The 19,951-nt window shown below is 48.5% G+C and overlaps 1 protein-coding gene across 4 annotated transcripts in view; it reads right to left on the bottom strand.

Annotated features, from left to right (window-relative positions):
• Positions 1 to 271: 271 nt before the first annotated feature.
• akt2l (v-akt murine thymoma viral oncogene homolog 2, like) overlaps positions 272 to 19,951 on the bottom strand; it is a 34,259-nt gene continuing 14,579 nt past the window's right edge. For all 4 annotated transcript variants that reach the window (XM_067432705.1, XM_067432706.1, XM_067432704.1 and 1 more), the window contains 11 exons: positions 19,854 to 19,951; positions 19,545 to 19,689; positions 19,340 to 19,471; positions 19,187 to 19,252; positions 19,018 to 19,086; positions 18,815 to 18,937; positions 17,937 to 18,065; positions 16,978 to 17,192; positions 16,712 to 16,799; positions 1,172 to 1,274; positions 272 to 508 (listed from right to left, as the gene is read on the bottom strand). The exon at positions 19,854 to 19,951 is cut by the window's right edge and continues 14 nt beyond it. In XM_067432705.1, the coding sequence (XP_067288806.1) occupies positions 429 to 508; positions 1,172 to 1,274; positions 16,712 to 16,799; positions 16,978 to 17,192; positions 17,937 to 18,065; positions 18,815 to 18,937; positions 19,018 to 19,086; positions 19,187 to 19,252; positions 19,340 to 19,471; positions 19,545 to 19,689; positions 19,854 to 19,951 (1,248 nt within the window). In that variant the 3' untranslated portion in view covers positions 272 to 428. The remainder of the gene's footprint in view (positions 509 to 1,171; positions 1,275 to 16,711; positions 16,800 to 16,977; positions 17,193 to 17,936; positions 18,066 to 18,814; positions 18,938 to 19,017; positions 19,087 to 19,186; positions 19,253 to 19,339; positions 19,472 to 19,544; positions 19,690 to 19,853) is intronic.

Genomic DNA, 19,951 nt, shown 5'->3' with positions numbered 1-19,951 from the left:
GTGTGTGTGATGGGTAGGTTTAGGGGCTGTGTGTGTGTGTGTGATGGGTAGGTTTAGGGGCTGTGTGTGTGTGTGTGAGATGGGTAGGTTTAGGGGTAATGTGTGTGTGTGATGGGTAGGTTTAGGGGCTGTGTGTGTGTGTGTGATGGGTAGGTTTAGGGGCTGTGTGTGTGTGTGTGAGATGGGTAGGTTTAGGGGTAATGTGTGTGTGTGTGTGTAAAGTGAAGATCAGCAGAAACACACAGAATGAATCGCTGAGAGTCAAACACACTCCGAGCGGCTGAATGGCTTTAATGTCTGATCCAGACACATAATCAACAAGATCATAATGACTTCACTTTCTGATCAATACATTCATACGCAGGTGGAAGTCAGTCCGGTCATCTGACACTGCATGAGTCCTGATGCATTATGGGATGGAGGAGGAGTCACTCCCGTATGCTGGCGGAGTAAGAGAACTGAGGGAAGTGAGCGCACGATGGCTCCGCCTCCTCCACACCGCGACAGCCTGAAGAAACGACAGCAGAACGTGATGCAGACACACACACACACACACACACACACACACACACACTGCAAAAAACACTCTTCTTACTTAGTAATTTCGTCTCGTTTCTAGTCTAAAGGTCTAACAATTCTTAAAGGGTTAGTTCACCCAAAAATGTAATGTCTGTCATTAACTCCTCTCCCTAATGTCGCTCCACACCCGTAAGACCTCCGCTCATCTTCACACACAGTTTAAGATATTTTATATTTAGTCCGAGAGCGTATGCAAGTGTATGCACACTATACTGTCCATGTCCAGAAAGGGAATAAAAACATCATCACAGTAGTCCATATGAGACATCAGTGGGTTAATTAGAGTCTCTTGAAGCATCCAAAATACATTTGGGTCCAAAAATAACAAAAACTACGACTTTATTCAGCATTGGCTTCTCTTCCGCGTTTGTGTTCAATCCTCAAATAAAGATTCAAACGGTTATGAGTCAGTGAATCGATTCATGATTCGGATCACCAATGACTCGTGATTTCAGCAGTTTGACACGCGATCCGGCTGTTTGACACGCGATGGCTGAACTAACCCTTTAAGAATTGTTAGACCTTTAGACTAGAAACGAAACGAAATTACTAAGTAAGAAGAGTGTTGTTTTCAGCGCACGTTCAGACTCACGCTTGTCTGGAGGAGTGACGGTGATGCTCTGCGCCGTGAACTCGTCGTCGAAGTACCGCGTGTCCATCTCTGAGGTCACCTGGGGTTTAAAGGGCGGCTCCAGCTGTGGACCAATCAGACGAGAGCGTGAGAATCTGGACTGACCCTATAGAGACAGAGCGTATTTAGGCCACGCCCACACCGGGGGGAAAACAATCCAACGCTCTCCATTGACTTTGTATTGCGTGAAGCGGTCGCCTCGTCTTTTCTAACAAACAACAGAACAATGTCTAAAAGCTGATGTGTGACGAGGTGTGAAGCAAACAAGCTAAAAAACACAGAACTATGTTTTTATAAACTGTCGACCTTAAAACAAGAGTTTAAGGAGAAAAAGTGGACACGGGCAATAAGACGTGAAGCTTCAGCAGAAGAATGGCTCAGTTTGGGGACCCTCATGTAGCGACTCAGGCGAATCAAACACACAATCGCCAGTTACATTTAACAAATATGCTTTGAAAGTTGTGCTGATGGCAGACCTTCCCCCAACACAACAGAGGGAGATTCTTCAGTCACCCTGGAAACCATCTGATAAGGTGTTTTTATGGCCCCGAAAGGAATTTGGCCACATGAAGTTTCAGACACAAAGAGCTTAAGACACAGAGCTTTTGCCTCAAATTATAGACAAACCATCTATAGATGAACATGCACCCCAGGACATTATATGTAAACACATAACTGTTTTGTAAAATGTTTCTTCTGTATGGTATTTTGCATCTTTTTGTCTGTGTCTTAACAAAGTACTAGTTCAGATAACCTCATATATGTCATGTCTCCTATCAAATTAATGCTCACTTCACGACTTACACTTCCATGTATATCACTTATTCAGAAAATGCAGTGTGTGTTTGTTGCATTAATTATAGTATGAAGACTCAGAGACCCACTGAGTCGAACTTTCAAACAAAGGGCAATAAAATCTGCTGAGGAATTTCCCGCCGGGAAATCCCAACACTCTCATTGGTTAAGTCTAACCCTGGAGGGTGGGACTACTCCCAGACCTTAAAAGAGGTGCTCGGATGCCCTCCCTCTCTCTCTCTTCTCTCTCTGGCTGAGCCAACACCCACGGGGGGGGGGGGGCTGGCACTTAAGCCATGCCACCAATGCAGGCCCTCCAAGCAGGCCTCATCTCTTCCAAAAATCTTCTCTTCTACAATCCGATCTTCAAGAACACGAAGCATCGCTAAAGCAAACAGCCGCTTCCCTCCCAACCTCGGAAAGGACCGCCGGACACGCAGAGACACGCAGAGACACGCAGAGACACATACGCACACAAGCGAGAAGCCAAAACGAAACCAAAAAGAATGCAAGTATTCTTATTCTTACTGCTGTAAAGAGGGTGTGTTATTCTCCCGTTGGGATAAATTAACTCCGTGAAGGTCGTATTTGGTTGAACTGAAGGAAAGCTGTTTCTTACCCTCCCCCACTCTCTTTGTCTCTCTCTCTCCCTCTCTCTTTGTCTCTCTCTCTCTCTTTTATCTCTCTCTAACTTCAGTCTATTCATTATTCTCTTTTATGTATTCTTTCGTTAATATCTATACTTCTACTCTCTTGATGCATATTTAGTATGTACTTTCTGTGTGAATTGTAGTGTTATTTTTAGTCTGTGTTTATTAAACCTTCAAAAGACATTTAATGAGTTGAATCTGTTATTCTGCCACATACACGAAGTCAATGAAACTTGCGATCTGAACGTTACCTAACTGCTTATGCTACTATGTTAGTAAAGTAAACTGTATGACCATTTGAAATATTGAACTTATCCTGATCAGTAAAGTTAATGTTTCTTATGCGCTCGTAAAGCAGTAATCCATTATTGAGAATTGATTTGAAAAGTCTATAACTAATTTGCAGGACAAACTTAGTAGGATAATTTCAAGCAATTCCGTAAAGGGTTACTTGTATTTAATTAAACAATTTTCCCTATCGGAAAATTTTAATACGTAATGAACAACTGGCAAATCATATTCATAAATTCATGAATATTGAATATTAAATCCCTTTTGAGTTAATTATTCCCCGAGACATTAAACTCATTAGTCGTTGTTGTTACATGTATTTGGTGGAGAATGCGGGCAAGTTTCAAACGTTTGTGTATGTGTGAATGATATTCATATTCTATTCATTGTGTATTTTTGGAGTATTAATAACCTGCACGCGCGTTTTTGTTTCGTTTTTGTTTTGTTGTTGTTTGGAGAATTGTGAGGGTACGCGCAAAGCGAACCCAAGCATAAACAGATGCTGAGAAATGTTGAAGTAGCCGGATTATATTAATAAAAATATGAACGGTACGAAAATCCACGTGATCTCCGAAAAACTCTGCAGGCCGTAGGCGCAATAGGGTTTATCCGCGTGATTTCCTAACAAATGTATTGTAGGAAACCCATACATTTGACTCGAGCAATATATTATGTGTTCCATCAAAATAATGAGATTTTGATGTTGTCTGTAGACACGTACGTTGCGTTATCCCGCTTGATCTGAACTACGGAAAGTTCTATCATTGCGGAAGATTGGGACAGGACGAGACTCTCCTGTACAATATAAGGGGCCTCAGAATAATTATTATATCGTTAAGATAAACGATAACTCCTGGTTTAAGTCTGGCTTAGCTAACCAAAGACCTGAGACCTAAAACATTTGAATCAGAGATGCTGAAAACCGTCAGCCATATTGATAAATGTCTATTGGAGTCCATGTAAAATGCGTGAATAGGCAGACGGAAAATTCCTGCTTTCAACCGTTTTGTTACTCGTGCATCTAGAGCACCAGTCATTTGTAAATGATCTGCAAAAGCCAGTAAAGTGCGAAACGCCAGGGCGACTCAGAAATTGCAACGCCGCTTGCAAACCGCCAGAGGGCGACTCAAGAATTGCAACGCCGCTTGCAAACCGCCAGAGGGCGACTCAAGAATTGCAACGCCGCTTGCAAACCGCCAGAGGGCGACTCTAGAACCAGACAAAGCCATCTGGTGAGCATTTCCGCCCAACTAACTCTAGTCTAGGGCGGGCGCAATAGCGCCATCGTGTGGATAAATTCGGATAGTTTCACTCTCCGTTATTTGATTCTGCCTTAACAAAATAAGTTTGAGCCTATAAATTGTTTATTGCTTACTGTTGTACACAGTTTCATTTATACAATTTTTCTAGCAACAACCAAGTCTCCTTTCTCGCTGATTAAACACCCTTATTCGAATTTGAAGTTTAAAAAGAAATATAACTTCCTCTAACTCAAAGTGAAATTAGGTTTAAGTCACAGACAGTCAAATTGGAAGGAAGGACGCCACCGTGTGGCTATACCCTGTTAAGTCAGCGCAACACTAAATCCCTACGCCCTTCCTGATTAATTCTTTTATTTGGATAACTCCCACTTAGAGATTAATCGTTATAGGATAAGATTTTTGATTGGCTTTCTTTTATTTGATTTTCCTTACAGGCTTATTTAAATTTCATTTAAACTTGCTTTGAATTTAATTTGAATTAAGTTGAGCTTCTAATTCTTTTATTTTATTTTATTTTATTTTATTTATAATTTTATTTTAATTTTTAATTTTAATTTTTAATTTTAATTAATTTTTTTTCTTTTATTAAATTTTTCTTTTTCTTTTTATTTTTATTTTATTTCTCTCTGCAAAAGTTTTCTTTTCCCCTCCCATTGGGAATAAAGCTCAGTCTGGTAATTACAAACAGTATCAAAAGTGCTTTTGTTTTATCATTACTTGACAGAAACTTTTGCCTTTTTCTAAATTGCTCTTGATATTTAATCTTCCACTTAAGCGACCTCAATCCACCCCGGATGAGCTAAATGGGATAACCCATAGTACAAGCCGAATTTTAGTATATCTTGAGCATTAAGCCTATTAATTTTCCCTAACACTCCCGGCGCGCACGCTGACATTCCTTTCATTACAGACCAATTCATCTTGTGTTTGTTTCCACTGTGCTCTTTCCTATCCTCACTGTTGGACTATCACGATTGTGTTTCTTTCAGTTCACCAAGAGACCCCAAGGAGAATTAGATAGTCCCGGGACGACCGAGCAGCAGTTCACCAAGTGACCCCCCAGGGCTACCGCCCACCTAATTGTCTGAATTGTCTAATTATCTAACTGTCTAGATCAGTTAGCCAAAATTCCCAGCTATCCGTACGATAGCTCATTAGCTTAGAACAAGCTTGCATTGGCTCTCTCTCTGTGTGTGTGTGTGTGCTGTGTTTCTTTCGTCCGCAGTAATGTCCCGTGCCCCCAGCCCTGCCGTCCCGTGGGACCGCCTAACGACATGGCTGGAAGCGCTAACGGCCACCAGTCAAGGAAGTCTGGGACAGCTGAACCAGGAACAACTGGACACCGAGCTAGACCAGCTGATGACACACGACCCCACGCACAGCTACTCCAACAAGGAAGTGGCCAAGATCCTCGGAAGCCTCGCCCACGTCCTCATCGCACAGGCACGTCTAAGCGAAAAGAGCTACGACAACCTGGAACAGGAGGCAGCAACGCTAAAGCTTCAAGCCAAGGAGGCCCGGAGAGACCAAGCCCTCACCCAGCTTCGTCTAGATCAGCTTCTAGACACAGAGAAAGACGACGAAACAGACAAAGAACAAAGAAAAGAAATAGAAAGACTTCAAAAGACCCTGAAGGAGCTCCGTCGTGACACCGACCGACGAATACAGTCAGAGAAAGACGCCAGGAAACAACTCGACGAAAAGCTTCGGCGTGGCGAATCCCTCCTGGAGAGAGCCACTGATGAACTTAAAGACAGAGACATTAAAGCTAAAGTCTATGCAAAACATTTGCAGTCGGCACAAGCCGAGATCGACGAGCTCATCCAGCAAAGACACGAGCTCAAAAATGAACTTGACATGGTGCAAAGAGAACTGAGACAATCATATATAGTGCAACGTTACCGGAAGGGGGAAACACACAACACACAGTTTCCCCTGACCAGTTACTCCGCACATTTTAGCCACGAAGCAAGAGCTACGAAGGGGAATGACAGCCCCCTGTTTAAAAGAGCACCCGCCAGTCTCCACGAATCCCCGTCAGCAGCAAAGGAAAGGACGCCCTTCCAGGAAGTCAAGGTCAACAGCCACGAAGCTTCAAAGAACCTCGACAAGCTGGCCAGAAATATTCCTACCTTCAGCCCAGACCCGGCAGGAGGACACGACGTCCACGCATACTTAAAAGACATAGACTTTTATTTGCAAACTGTCGCCCACGCAAACAACTGGGACAGACTGTACCTGCTCAGGGCCACGTCTAATCGTGACGTACGCAGCTTTCTGGATCGACAACCAGAGGCCATCAAAGCGGACTACTGGCATCTACGACAAGCTCTAATTCGTGAGTACTCCGACCCCGAGTCAGACCAGGGGTTCATCACTGCCATGGACCTCAAGCAAGCTCGACGTGAGACCTCACAGAACTTTTATAACAGACTGCGACGTGCCTACTTCGGGGCACGTAACGACCCAGGCATGGAGGAGGACATCAACTTCAAAACTCTTTTCCTCCGAAACCTGCACCCTACCATCAGTTACCACCTGGGGGTGTTGGCGTGCCCGCGCAGCATGGGCACGCAACAGTTAAGAGACTTGGCTCACAAAGCTTACGTCAAACAGAAAACCATTTCTGAAAAGACTGTAAAACAGCCCACCATCTGCCCTGTCTCTGTGCACCACCCAGAGCTAACCCTAGAGGGCGCCAAACAGAACCATAGGTACCGACCCGTCAACAGAGAGCCCAAACCACTCCAAGCCAGCAGAGGGCAGCGTGGTCATAATGGCGACCGTCCACGGTACCAGAGCGATCGCTCTGAAGGATCCTGGGACCCGCCTCGCCCAGAAAGCCAGCGAAGAGGCCACTCTCGACGGGACAATGGTAGGCCCAGACCTGAACCCACGTCTGGCAAAGAAAGTGTAGCTGCTTCTGAAGTTACAGAGCTCATAAAGATCCTGAAAGAGCTCCTCCGACAGAAACCTCACAAGGAAGACAAGAAGGACGGACCAGGTACAGCACGACTAGACATGATACCTGAAATCAACCTTCCCGCCCTTCCTGCAACTGAATCATCCACCCTGAACACTGTTCCCCAACCACGGACTAGTGTACTAACTGTTGCACCCCCACACGTCAGCAGCACACACTCACGACAGCTGACAGCAACAGCCTCTAATCAAGACAGCATCATGGGACAGCCCAGCGTACCAGAAAGCGCTGCTTTGATTGTTTGCACGCATAGTGAGACACTTGACACATATCCAGACGGCTTATCAAGCAACACACAGGTCCCCACACCAAGACTCCTGGGAAACCTAATCGAGAAGGGGATGGCTCGAAAACTCTATCTGACTATCACTATGGAAAGGGAATTTAAGCTCGAAGCCCTAGTTGACACTGGCTCTGACCTCACGCTTATATCCGCCCAACTGTTTGAAAGACTCAGATTTGAAGCACAGAGGAAAAATCGCACCTTTAACCTTCACACTTGTAAGCTAAATGTGCAGTCGTATAGCCAAAACGACATCCAGCTCAAGCACGTAGCTTCCATCCACCTGACAATTGGACCTATGAGGCTGATACACCCAGTCTATATCTCCCTGTGGCAAGGGGGGCGTGGTTCAGCGAGGTCTGCAGCGGGAGAGAGAGCCGCGGGACAAGCGGTAAGTGAGTGGATTGGAAGCAGATTAATAACACCTGTCTCTTGTTCTAGTAATGAGCGCGGAGAGGGAATAAAACCTCGGTGGAACCGGAGATCAAGGAGAGAGAGATCGGACGGTTGATACGAGCGCACAGAGACTGAGTTACCGGAAGCCGGAAGTGCCGACCCGGAAGTAATCGAGCGTCTATGAGAATCCACACCGCAGTGTGTGTTGTGAAGTTTATTACAAGTTTTGAGTTATAAATAAAGAAAGTATCAACCGTCCAGCCGACCCCCGTGTCCTCTTCCTTCCTTCCATTATCGAACGTACTACAGTGGTGCCGAAACCCGGGAAGGAAGTAGGACCGCGCCGCCGCCATGACAACACCAACGCCCTCCGCCACGCCGTTTGCGGACATCATCACCGCTCTCGCGGCCCTCCACCAGGAACAACATCAGTCCATGCTGGACCTGCGGGCGGACCAGGAGCGCCGTTTCGAGGCCATCGTCCGCGGCCAGCAAGAGGACCGCGAGAGGTTCCGGAGCTGGACAGCCCGGGAGGTTCGCACCGAAGCCGCCGGGCTCGCCAGCGCACCGGTCCACGTGCCCCTACATAAGATGGGGCCACAGGACGATCCCGAGGCCTTCATCGAACTGTTCCAGAAGGCAGCGGAGGCCTGCGGGTGGCCCCGGGCACAGTGGCCGGTGCGCCTCATACCACTGCTCACGGGAGAAGCCCAGGCGGCCGCTCAACAACTGCCGGTGGCGAACCTCCTGGATTATGAAGACCTAAAGAGGGCCATCATCCAGCGGGTCGGCCGGACCCCCGAGCAGCATCGACAGCGGTTCCGCTCGCTGGCGTGGGGTGAGGCCGGTCGGCCCTTCGCGATGGCCCAACAGCTCCGGGACGAGTGCCGCAAATGGCTATTGGCCGGTGGAAGCGACGTGGACCACATCGTCGATCTGGTGGTACTGGAGCAGTTCATCGCTCGGCTCCCCAGGAAGACCGCCGAGTGGGTCCAGTGCCACCGGCCCACGTCGCTGACGACGGCCATCAACCTGGCGGAGGACCATCTGGTGGCGTGCCCGGGGGTCGGCGAGCCCCTACTAACTTCTCCCTCTCTCTCTCCTCCCTCTGTCTCTCCTTCTCGCCCTGTCCCTCTCCCTAGGTCCCGCCCTCCAGGGCCCCCTCGTATTCCCCCCAGAGGACAGGGTGGAATGGGCCCAGGGCAATACGGGAGTTCGAGGGCCCCGCCCAGGGGGGCGGGGCTGCTGGGGTCGGGCGGGGATAACGGTTCCGGTTCCACCCCCCCTCCGCGCTCATTTTCCAATCCACTCCCCGCCGCAGGGGCGGCGGGCAGGCCTGGGCTGGCCTGCTGGCGGTGCGGCGACCCGGACCATTTTGTGGACCGATGTCCGATGATGGACATCGGGACAATGATCCGGGTCCCGGACTTCCAGCGGACCACCCCTGATCAAGCAGGAGAGTACCAAATTCCTGTGAGTATCAAGGGGGGTACATATCAGGCCTTGGTGGATTCCGGCTGTAACCAAACCTCGATCCATCAAAGCCTGATGCAACCGGGGGCATTGGATACAAGCCGCATGGTTAAGGTGCGGTGTGTGCACGGGGATGTGGTGGAATATCCGGTTGTCCCAGTCACGATACAGTTTAGGGGAGAAAAGCATAGTGTTGAGGTGGCGGTTAGTCCCCACCTCCGGCATCCGCTAATTCTGGGGACAAATTGGCCCGCCTTTCCGGCATTATTGGGGTCGTTATGCGCGGATGCCGCTTGGGAGAACAAGGCTAGGAACGGGGCGGTGCGAGTGCAGGTTGGCGAGACTGATGCGGGGCCCTCGGGAACCGCTTCAGAGGAAGCGAGCGGGGTCGAGAGACTGATTCTCTCGGACCGCGATGACTTCCCTCTGGAGCAGTCCCAAGATGAGACTCTAAAACATGCTTTCCAACAGGTCCGCACTATCGACGGTCAGTCCCTCCAACCCGCCTTGCCCGTCACGTATCCTTATTTTGCCATAATTAAGGATAGGTTGTACCGAGTGACCCAAGACGCTCAAACAAAAGTGGATACAACCCAGTTGTTAGTACCGAAGAGCCGCCGGGAAATGCTTTTCCAGGCGGCTCACTCTAACCCGATGGCGGGCCACCTGGGACAGGCGGCCACACTGAATCGTTTAATGACCCGATTTTTTTGGCCAGGCATTCATGACAATGTGCGCAGGTGGTGCGCGTCTTGTCCGGAATGTCAGTTGGTAAACCCACTGGCCGCTCCAAAAGCGCCATTGCGCCCCCTACCATTAATGCAGGTCCCCTTCGAAAGAATTGCGATGGACCTCATCGGGCCATTAGAGCGATCCGCACGCGGACATCGTTTTGCGCTAGTTATCGTGGACTACGCAACACGATATCCAGAAGCAGTGGCTCTCCGCAACATCTCTGCGAAGAGTGTTGCGGACGCACTGTTTCGGTTAATCTCCCGAGTGGGGATTCCGAAGGAAATCCTCACTGATCAAGGCACGGCGTTTATGTCACGCACGTTAAGCGAATTGTACGGATTATTGGGCATTAAATCCATTCGAACAAGCGTCTATCACCCACAAACAGACGGCTTGGTCGAACGATTTAATCGCACTCTTAAATCCATGATCCGTAAATTCGTACAGGAAGACGCCAAAAATTGGGATCGGTGGTTAGAACCCCTCTTATTCGCTGTGCGAGAGGTCCCGCAAGCCTCCACGGGGTTTTCCCCCTTCGAGCTTCTCTACGGACGACAGCCCCGGGGGGTGCTGGATGTCCTACGAGAAACTTGGGAGGAGGGACCTTCTTTGGCCAAGAACGAAATTCAATATGTGCTGGACTTGCGAACAAAACTCCACACCTTGGGGCGGCTATCTAGGGAGAATTTGTTGCAAGCCCAGGACCGCCAAAGCCGGTCGTATAACAGGGGTACGAGACTACGCAAATTCACACCGGGAGAGAAAGTGCTCGTATTACTCCCTACATCGAGCTCTAAATTAATGTCGAAGTGGCAGGGGCCGTTTGAGGTCGCACGACAGGTTGGAGACCTCGATTATGAAGTGATACGCTCCGATAGGAACGGGGCACGTCAAATATACCACCTCAATCTCCTTAAGAAATGGAATGAGGTGGAATCAGTGTTGTTGGCGACGGTGATCGGGGGAGAGGATGATCTCGGGCCAGAGGCGAGCATCAAAGCACAATCGGTCGCACTGGCCCCTGGGGGAGATCACCTCTCGCCGTCCCAACTCACTGATCTCTCAAAGCTACAGGCGGAGTTCGCCGACGTGTTTTCGCCCCTACCGGGACGTACCAACTTAATTCAGCACCATATCGAGACCGAGCCGGGCGTGGTAGTTCGCAGCCGGCCGTATCGCTTACCTGAACACAAGAAAAAGGTAGTTCAGGAAGAATTAGGGGCAATGCTCGATATGGGAGTAATAGAGGAGTCCAACAGTGACTGGGCGAGCCCGATCGTTTTAGTCCCTAAGACCGACGGCTCGGTCAGGTTCTGTGTGGACTACCGCAAGGTGAACGCAGTGTCGAAATTCGACGCGTATCCAATGCCGCGGGTTGACGAGTTGCTTGATCGGCTAGGCACGGCTCGATTTTATTCGACATTGGACTTAACGAAGGGCTATTGGCAGATCCCCTTGTCTCCATTGTCCAAAGAAAAGACAGCTTTCACCACGCCGTTTGGATTGCACCAATTCGTCACGCTTCCCTTCGGTTTGTTCGGGGCACCCGCTACCTTTCAGCGCCTCATGGACCGGATTTTACGGCCCCATGCCGCATATGCTGCTGCCTACCTGGACGATATCGTGATTTACAGTCACGATTGGCAGCGGCATATGCAGCATGTCAGGGCGGTCCTGAGGTCGCTGAGGGGAGCGGGGCTCACGGCCAATCCGAAGAAGTGTGCAATTGGGCGGGTGGAGGTAAGGTATCTGGGCTTCCACTTGGGTCATGGGCAGGTGCGTCCCCAAATTGATAAGACCGCCGCTACTACCTTCTGGGGCGGGAGTTCACCCTCTGTTCGGACCACGCTCCTCTCCAATGGCTCCACCGCATGAAGGATACCAACGCGCGGATCACCCGTTGGTATCTAGCTCTTCAGCCTTTTAACTTCCAGGTGGTCCACAGGCCGGGTGCTCAGATGGCTGTGGCCGATTTCCTCTCCAGAAATGGGGGGGGGGGGGCTGCAGGCCGGACGGCTCCCCGGCCTGAGTCGGGCGGTGGGGGTATGTGGCAAGGGGGGCGTGGTTCAGCGAGGTCTGCAGCGGGAGAGAGAGCCGCGGGACAAGCGGTAAGTGAGTGGATTGGAAGCAGATTAATAACACCTGTCTCTTGTTCTAGTAATGAGCGCGGAGAGGGAATAAAACCTCGGTGGAACCGGAGATCAAGGAGAGAGAGATCGGACGGTTGATACGAGCGCACAGAGACTGAGTTACCGGAAGCCGGAAGTGCCGACCCGGAAGTAATCGAGCGTCTATGAGAATCCACACCGCAGTGTGTGTTGTGAAGTTTATTACAAGTTTTGAGTTATAAATAAAGAAAGTATCAACCGTCCAGCCGACCCCCGTGTCCTCTTCCTTCCTTCCATTATCGAACGTACTACACTCCCCTATGAACACTTATCCGTTTCTCATCGGAAAAGACCTGCTGGACCGCTTCGAACCCGTACTGGACTTCAAACAGCTGAAAGTCTGGGCTCAAGTGCGTGACCCTCTGCCCCTTCAGACACACACATCGTCTGAGCAAGACTGTCAAGTCACAGAGGTCACGGGAACTCCCACAGAGCCAGACTGCCATGTCACAAAGGCCATGGGACCCCCTGCAGCACACTGTGACAACACAGCCTCAGCCCCAAAGCCAAGTTCAAGTTCGCTACTTTGCACATTTCAGCTATCCAAAGACTCTGATACCTTCTGCCCCCAGGTCATGAATGACCTACAGCTGAATGACATTATCACAACGAACAGTATCCCTGCACTGTGGGCAGACAACTCAACCAAAAGTCTCTCACTGTGCGATGCAATCTGTAAAAACACACCACACGGCGACATGTGGACACCCCCAAACCCCACATCCAGCCCCATTGTTGCAGTGCTAACTAACAGCAAGCGATCGACACCGGCTACAATGCCTCCCTTGCAGCTGCTATCGCTAACGCCGCAGTTTTCACAAAACGATATTGCGGATATGCAAGCCTCTGACACTGCAATAAAGACAATTCTTGACCACCTCTCAGACCCCTCCAACCACCCTATCACTGACTATGAGCTCATTGATGACTATAGCCACAGACATCTACATAACTCCAGACACATGATGCGTATTCTGGACACCATTCTCTGGTTTGCACCCGATGGCAACACAGCGCCACGGCTTGTGATGCCACGGTCGCAAAGGGGGGTGATGCTAATGTACGCCCACAACACACCATGTGCTGGACACCACGGCACCAGAGCCACGTATGACAGACTGAAACAGGTGGCATATGGGCCTGGGATGCATCAAGATGCGGCAGAGTATGTTAGAGAATGGCTAGTTCGCTGCCAGTTCCAACCAGCAAACCCGAGCCACAGAGCCCCACTGCAACACAGAGGGACCACGTTCCCATGGTCAAACCTACAAATCGACCGGGTAGAACCCCTGCCCAGGTCCACAAAAGGCAAAAAGTACTTTCTCACAGTGGTGTGCCAGTTTACCAAGTGGGTGGAGTGTCAACCAGCACCCAATGACACCGCCCAGACCACGGCATACCACCTGATGAATCACATCTTTTTCCTGTCAAGATTGCCACTGAGAATCAACTCAGACAGAGGCATCCACTTCACTACTGAGGCCATGCAACAGATCTGGAAATGCCTAAGAAACGCGGCCGTGATCATGCTCCTGTGCCTCCAGACAATCAGAGGCCAGCCACCACCAGACATCATCACACCGGGTCCAACCTCGGGCATCGCACTGAGAGAGCAACCTGGACTGCTGATCACCAACTGCGAATGAATCCTCAAAAGAAAGATGTACTCTCCTGAACTTCACATCAGCAGCGCAAGCTCCTCCAGCCCTGCACACAAACGCAAAGGGGGGGAGGAGCCCAAGCCCTCTGCCTAACCTTACACCAGCTTCAAGAACCTTCTCCTCCAACACCAGTTAGTCACCTTGTAGGCAATACTGCCAAGCCCCACACTATGTCATGCATGTGATTTGAGAAAGAAGGCCTTAAACGAACACAAGGCCGCCTCTGAAGGGATTCTCAAAACCCCAATGACTTTGAACTTTGAAACAGAGAAACCAAAGTGGATCACCAGAAGGCACCCGGCCTGGCCACAATGCGAGGCACCCTCTGAAAAGTTCCTAGTCAGCATAGGACATAAAAGTGTCAAGATGCACAGTCCATCTTCCTAGGCAGGAGACCTAAAGGACTGACTTGCCATTGCGAGGAACATGGTTCCACCCAGGGCTGCAGAAAGCCCACAGCACACCTGCACCACACAAACGGACTTCTGGATGACAGGTGACGCACCGTCAGGGCACCTGCTGCCTCGACACCTGCTGCACAAGCACAGAGACCTGAACTGGCTACTGTCTGCCTTATCTGCCGTGGAACGAACATCACTTCAGGAGACACAAACAACTGGAGCCTAACATGGCTATGGTGTGTCTGATCTTCCTGAACTTTTGATATCGCTCGTTGTTGTCCATAGGAGGGACAACAACTAGCGAAAGGGGGGATTATGTAGCGACTCAGGCGAATCAAACACACAATCGCCAGTTACATTTAACAAATATGCTTTGAAAGTTGTGCTGATGGCAGACCTTCCCCCAACACAACAGAGGGAGATTCTTCAGTCACCCTGGAAACCATCTGATAAGGTGTTTTTATGGCCCCGAAAGGAATTTGGCCACATGAAGTTTCAGACACAAAGAGCTTAAGACACAGAGCTTTTGCCTCAAATTATAGACAAACCATCTATAGATGAACATGCACCCCAGGACATTATATGTAAACACATAACTGTTTTGTAAAATGTTTCTTCTGTATGGTATTTTGCATCTTTTTGTCTGTGTCTTAACAAAGTACTAGTTCAGATAACCTCATATATGTCATGTCTCCTATCAAATTAATGCTCACTTCACGACTTACACTTCCATGTATATCACTTATTCAGAAAATGCAGTGTGTGTTTGTTGCATTAATTATAGTATGAAGACTCAGAGACCCACTGAGTCGAACTTTCAAACAAAGGGCAATAAAATCTGCTGAGGAATTTCCCGCCGGGAAATCCCAACACTCTCATTGGTTAAGTCTAACCCCAGAGGGTGGGACTACTCCCAGACCTTAAAAGAGGTGCTCGGATGCCCTCCCTCTCTCTCTCTTCTCTCTCTGGCTGAGCCAACACCCACGGGGGGGGGGGGCTGGCACTTAAGCCATGCCACCAATGCAGGCCCTCCAAGCAGGCCTCATCTCTTCCAAAAATCTTCTCTTCTACAATCCGATCTTCAAGAACACGAAGCATCGCTAAAGCAAACAGCCGCTTCCCTCCCAACCTCGGAAAGGACCGCCGGACACGCAGAGACACGCAGAGACACGCAGAGACACATACGCACACAAGCGAGAAGCCAAAACGAAACCAAAAAGAATGCAAGTATTCTTATTCTTACTGCTGTAAAGAGGGTGTGTTATTCTCCCGTTGGGATAAATTAACTCCGTGAAGGTCGTATTTGGTTGAACTGAAGGAAAGCTGTTTCTTACCCTCCCCCACTCTCTTTGTCTCTCTCTCTCCCTCTCTCTTTGTCTCTCTCTCTCTCTTTTATCTCTCTCTAACTTCAGTCTATTCATTATTCTCTTTTATGTATTCTTTCGTTAATATCTATACTTCTACTCTCTTGATGCATATTTAGTATGTACTTTCTGTGTGAATTGTAGTGTTATTTTTAGTCTGTGTTTATTAAACCTTCAAAAGACATTTAATGAGTTGAATCTGTTATTCTGCCACATACACGAAGTCAATGAAACTTGCGATCTGAACGTTACCTAACTGCTTATGCTACTATGTTAGTAAAGTAAACTGTATGACCATTTGAAATATTGAACTTATCCTGATCAGTAAAGTTAATGTTTCTTATGCGCTCGTAAAGCAGTAATCCCTTTATTGAGAATTGATTTGAAAAGTCTATAACTAATTTGCAGGACAAACTTAGTAGGATAATTTCAAGCAATTCCGTAAAGGGTTACTTGTATTTAATTAAACAATTTTCCCTATCGGAAAATTTTAATACGTAATGAACAACTGGCAAATCATATTCATAAATTCATGAATATTGAATATTAAATCCCTTTTGAGTTAATTATTCCCCGAGACATTAAACTCATTAGTCGTTGTTGTTACACTCAGTATGTCTCAGTATGTCTGCGTGTGCAGTACACATGTTGTCAAATATCCACATGTCAGTGTTATATATTATATTTCCTGTCTCTGATGACGTTCCCCTCCAGTGGCCGTCGTTCTCAGAGTAATATAACACGTCCCGCTCTGTCTCTAGTGCCTGTGTCCACTTTTCTGTCCTTAAACGTTCGTTTTTGGGTCAGCAGCTTATCAACACTTCTGGGTTCTTTAGCTTGTTTTCTGAACACCTCATCACATATCAGCTTTTAGACATTGTTAGATTTTTTGTAAAAGGTCTGAAATGATAAGGAGGCGCTTCCTGCAATAGGAAGTCAATGGAGACGGCTGGTTTGTTTTCTGGCCCGGTGTGGGCGTGGCTTCAGATTATGAGGCGTGTCGCTCTGTCTCTACAGCACACACTCACGAACTCAGCACCTTCTTCTGCAGGACCGCCTCCCACTGAACGCCGCTGAAGAAGCTGTGCGTCATCACGTCTCTCGCATCATCTGGACCGCCTCCGAGCCTGCAGCCAATCACAGCACAATTACTTCATCAGCTGACAGACGTGTGCTGAGACGGGTGGAAAAGGCCTTGAAACGCGCAGCATTATTCAATTTCCCCTTCCAATTACGACTTTATCCCTCAGAATTGCGACTTTAAGTCTGTGTGTGTGTGTGTGTGTGTGTGCGCGTGTGACTGGCCTCTGTTTGGGGTCTTTCCTCAGCAGGCCGCTGAGCAGTGCTTTGGCTTCAGGTGAAAGGCTCTTGGGGAAGCGGATCTCCTCCATCACGATGAGCTCGAAGAGCCGCTGATGGTCCTGATTGTAGAACGGCAGCCGTCCGCACATCATCTCATACATCACGACTCCCAGACCCCACCAGTCCACCGCGCGGCCGTAATCATTATCCTCTAGCACCTGACGCATTCACACTCACTATAAACACTAGCGCTAGCAACACAGAGCTTAAATTAAAGGGATGGTTCCCCCATAAATGAGCCTGATGTTGATCTGCTGACCCCAGGGCATCCACATGTAGGTGTGTGTGTTTCTTCAGGAGAACACAGATGAAGATGTTTAACTCAGCCGCTGCTGTGTGTCGGTCATATGATGATGTGAATGGGGAACAACTCTATGAGAGCAACAAAAAAACATGCTTAGACCACATGCACAAAGAGCCTTTCACTTCCGGTAAGGAAGGTCAAGATCGCCAGAGCTTGTATACTGAAGGTTAAGTCTTTACACGTTCAGCGTGTGTATTATTGACCTTCTTTCCCGGAAGTGAAGCGAGTTCCAGGCTGTTGGAAATAGCGTTGTATTTGAGGTAAATAATTATATAAATATGACTCGATTTCTCACACAAACTGATCGTTTTGTGTCTTAAGATATTAATGTGTCGTCACCAGCAGCAGGGTGTGTGTGTGTGTGTTGTCTAAGCATGTATTTGTTGCTCTCATGGAATTGTTCCCCATTCACATCATTATATGACCGACACACAGCAACGGTTGAGTTAAACATCTTCATCTGTGTTCTCCTGAAGAAACACACACACCTACATGTGGATGCCCTGGGGTCAGCAGATCAACATCAGGCTCATTTATGGGGAACTATCCCTTTAAAGCTTGTTGTTAGGCCCCCAGCGGGCCCCTAGCCGGTCATTACCTCCGGTGCAAGGTATTCTGGGGTCCCGCAGAACGTCCTCATGGTGGCCTCGTCTGTGATGCCTTCCTTACAGAGGCCAAAGTCTGTGATTTTAATATGTCCATCTTTATCCAGCATGAGGTTCTCCAGCTGACCCAACAGAAAACATAAATCAATCAATCAATCAATCAATCAATCAATCAACCAACCAATACTAATAGTTATCATTGTTGGTGTAAACAGGCCTTTAGAGTACCTTTCACATCGGATGCATAACGGAAAAGCAAATATCATGATTCGGATCGCCAGAGTCACGTGATTTCAGCAGTTCAACACACGATCCGAATCATGAATCGACTCACTGACTCATAACGCTTCGAATCATGAATCGACTCACTGACTCATAATGGTTCGAATCATGAATCGACTCACTGACTCATAACGGTTCGAATCATGAATCGACTCACTGACTCATAACGGTTCGAATCATGAATCGACTCACTGACTCATAACCGTTCGAATCATGAATCAATTCACTGACTCATAACGGTTGAAGCTTTGTTCTGAAATCGGCCATCACTATATAAGTCGTTATTTAGTGTTTTTGCGCACTAACTCTATTCTGGCCTCTTCATCAATGATTGTCGAGCCGCTGTAGTGAGATGGGCTTTGTAACGACGTCTTTAGTGCCTTTATGGGTCTTGAGAGAGGAAATGACATTGGTGTCAATGAAGGCCTTTCTGAGCCATCGGATTTCAACACTAATATCTTCATCTGTGTGTGAAGATGAGCGGAGGTCTGACGGCTGGCCAACCACAGGAGGAATTAATCACACACTTTACATTTCGGGCTGAACTAACGCTGTAACATTTGAAAAGAGCTGAGAAAGTGAGCATCACCTTCAGGTCCCTGTAGACCACGTTCTGCGAGTGCAGATAGTCGAGAGCGGAGACGATCTCAGCGCTGTAGAAGCGAGCTCTGTCCTCGGAGAACAAACGCTCGCGGGACAGATGGAAGAAGAGCTGCGGATGGATGGATGAAAGATGAGTGAGAACAACACACTTCAGCCAAAGCTGCACGTCTGAGACAAACCTGCACGAACCTCTCCACCGTTAGCATACTCCATCACGAAACACAGCCGGTCGGGAGTCTGGAAGGCGTATTTAAGGGTCTGCAACACAAAACACGACAGAATGAAGGAGTGGGTGAAATAGAGTCAGAATGAAGGAGTGGGTGAAATATAGTCATGTACATGCGTGACAGGGACTGACCGTCAGGAAGGGGTGTCTGGTGTTCTGCAGGACGCGACTCTCTGTGACTGTATGTGCGACTTCATCCTGAACACACACACACACACACACACACACACCACGCTTAGTCCAGAGCAGAGTTCACGCAGCGTGTTTGTCACAGCCTCTGGTCACCTTTGCGATGATGACGTCCTTGCGCAGGATCTTCATGGCGTAGTACATCCCAGAGACCTTCTCTCGCACCAGAATAACCTTCCCAAACGTGCCTTTACCCAGCAGCTTCAGGTAATCAAAGTCATTCATCGTCTGAAAGCACACACCTTCATCATCATCACCATCATCATCATCATGATAAAGCGTGATATACGGAGACACGGACCGCTCTGGAGCTGGACTTGGACAGAGAAACCTCCATGTCCTCCAGACCGCTGATGTCACTGACGCACTTGATCTCCATTGGTTCGTCCACTTCACGCTCCTTCAGCCCATTGGCCACTGCCTGGATTGCACACATCCACTCGTCCCTACAGCCAATAAGAGCCAGCAACAGTTTAATTACCAACATTCTTTACAATATCTTCCTTTGTGCTTATATTTCAATTAAACTTTTTAACGTAAAAACTGATAAAATATGCAAATCAAAGTCTGTAATGTTGTGACTGGTTGTGGTTGATGGCGTATTGGTCACCTGTCCTCACGGCTCTCCACATGGAAGGTGCGCTCGATGACGCTCGTCCACTGCAGGCAGCGGATCATGAAGGTGTTGGGACGCGGACGCTCCGTCTT

The sequence above is a fragment of the Pseudorasbora parva genome, chromosome 23, assembly GCF_024679245.1.
Source record: "Pseudorasbora parva isolate DD20220531a chromosome 23, ASM2467924v1, whole genome shotgun sequence".
Classification (NCBI taxonomy): domain Eukaryota; kingdom Metazoa; phylum Chordata; class Actinopteri; order Cypriniformes; family Gobionidae; genus Pseudorasbora; species Pseudorasbora parva.
This window is presented reverse-complemented; position numbering and strand designations above follow the sequence as displayed.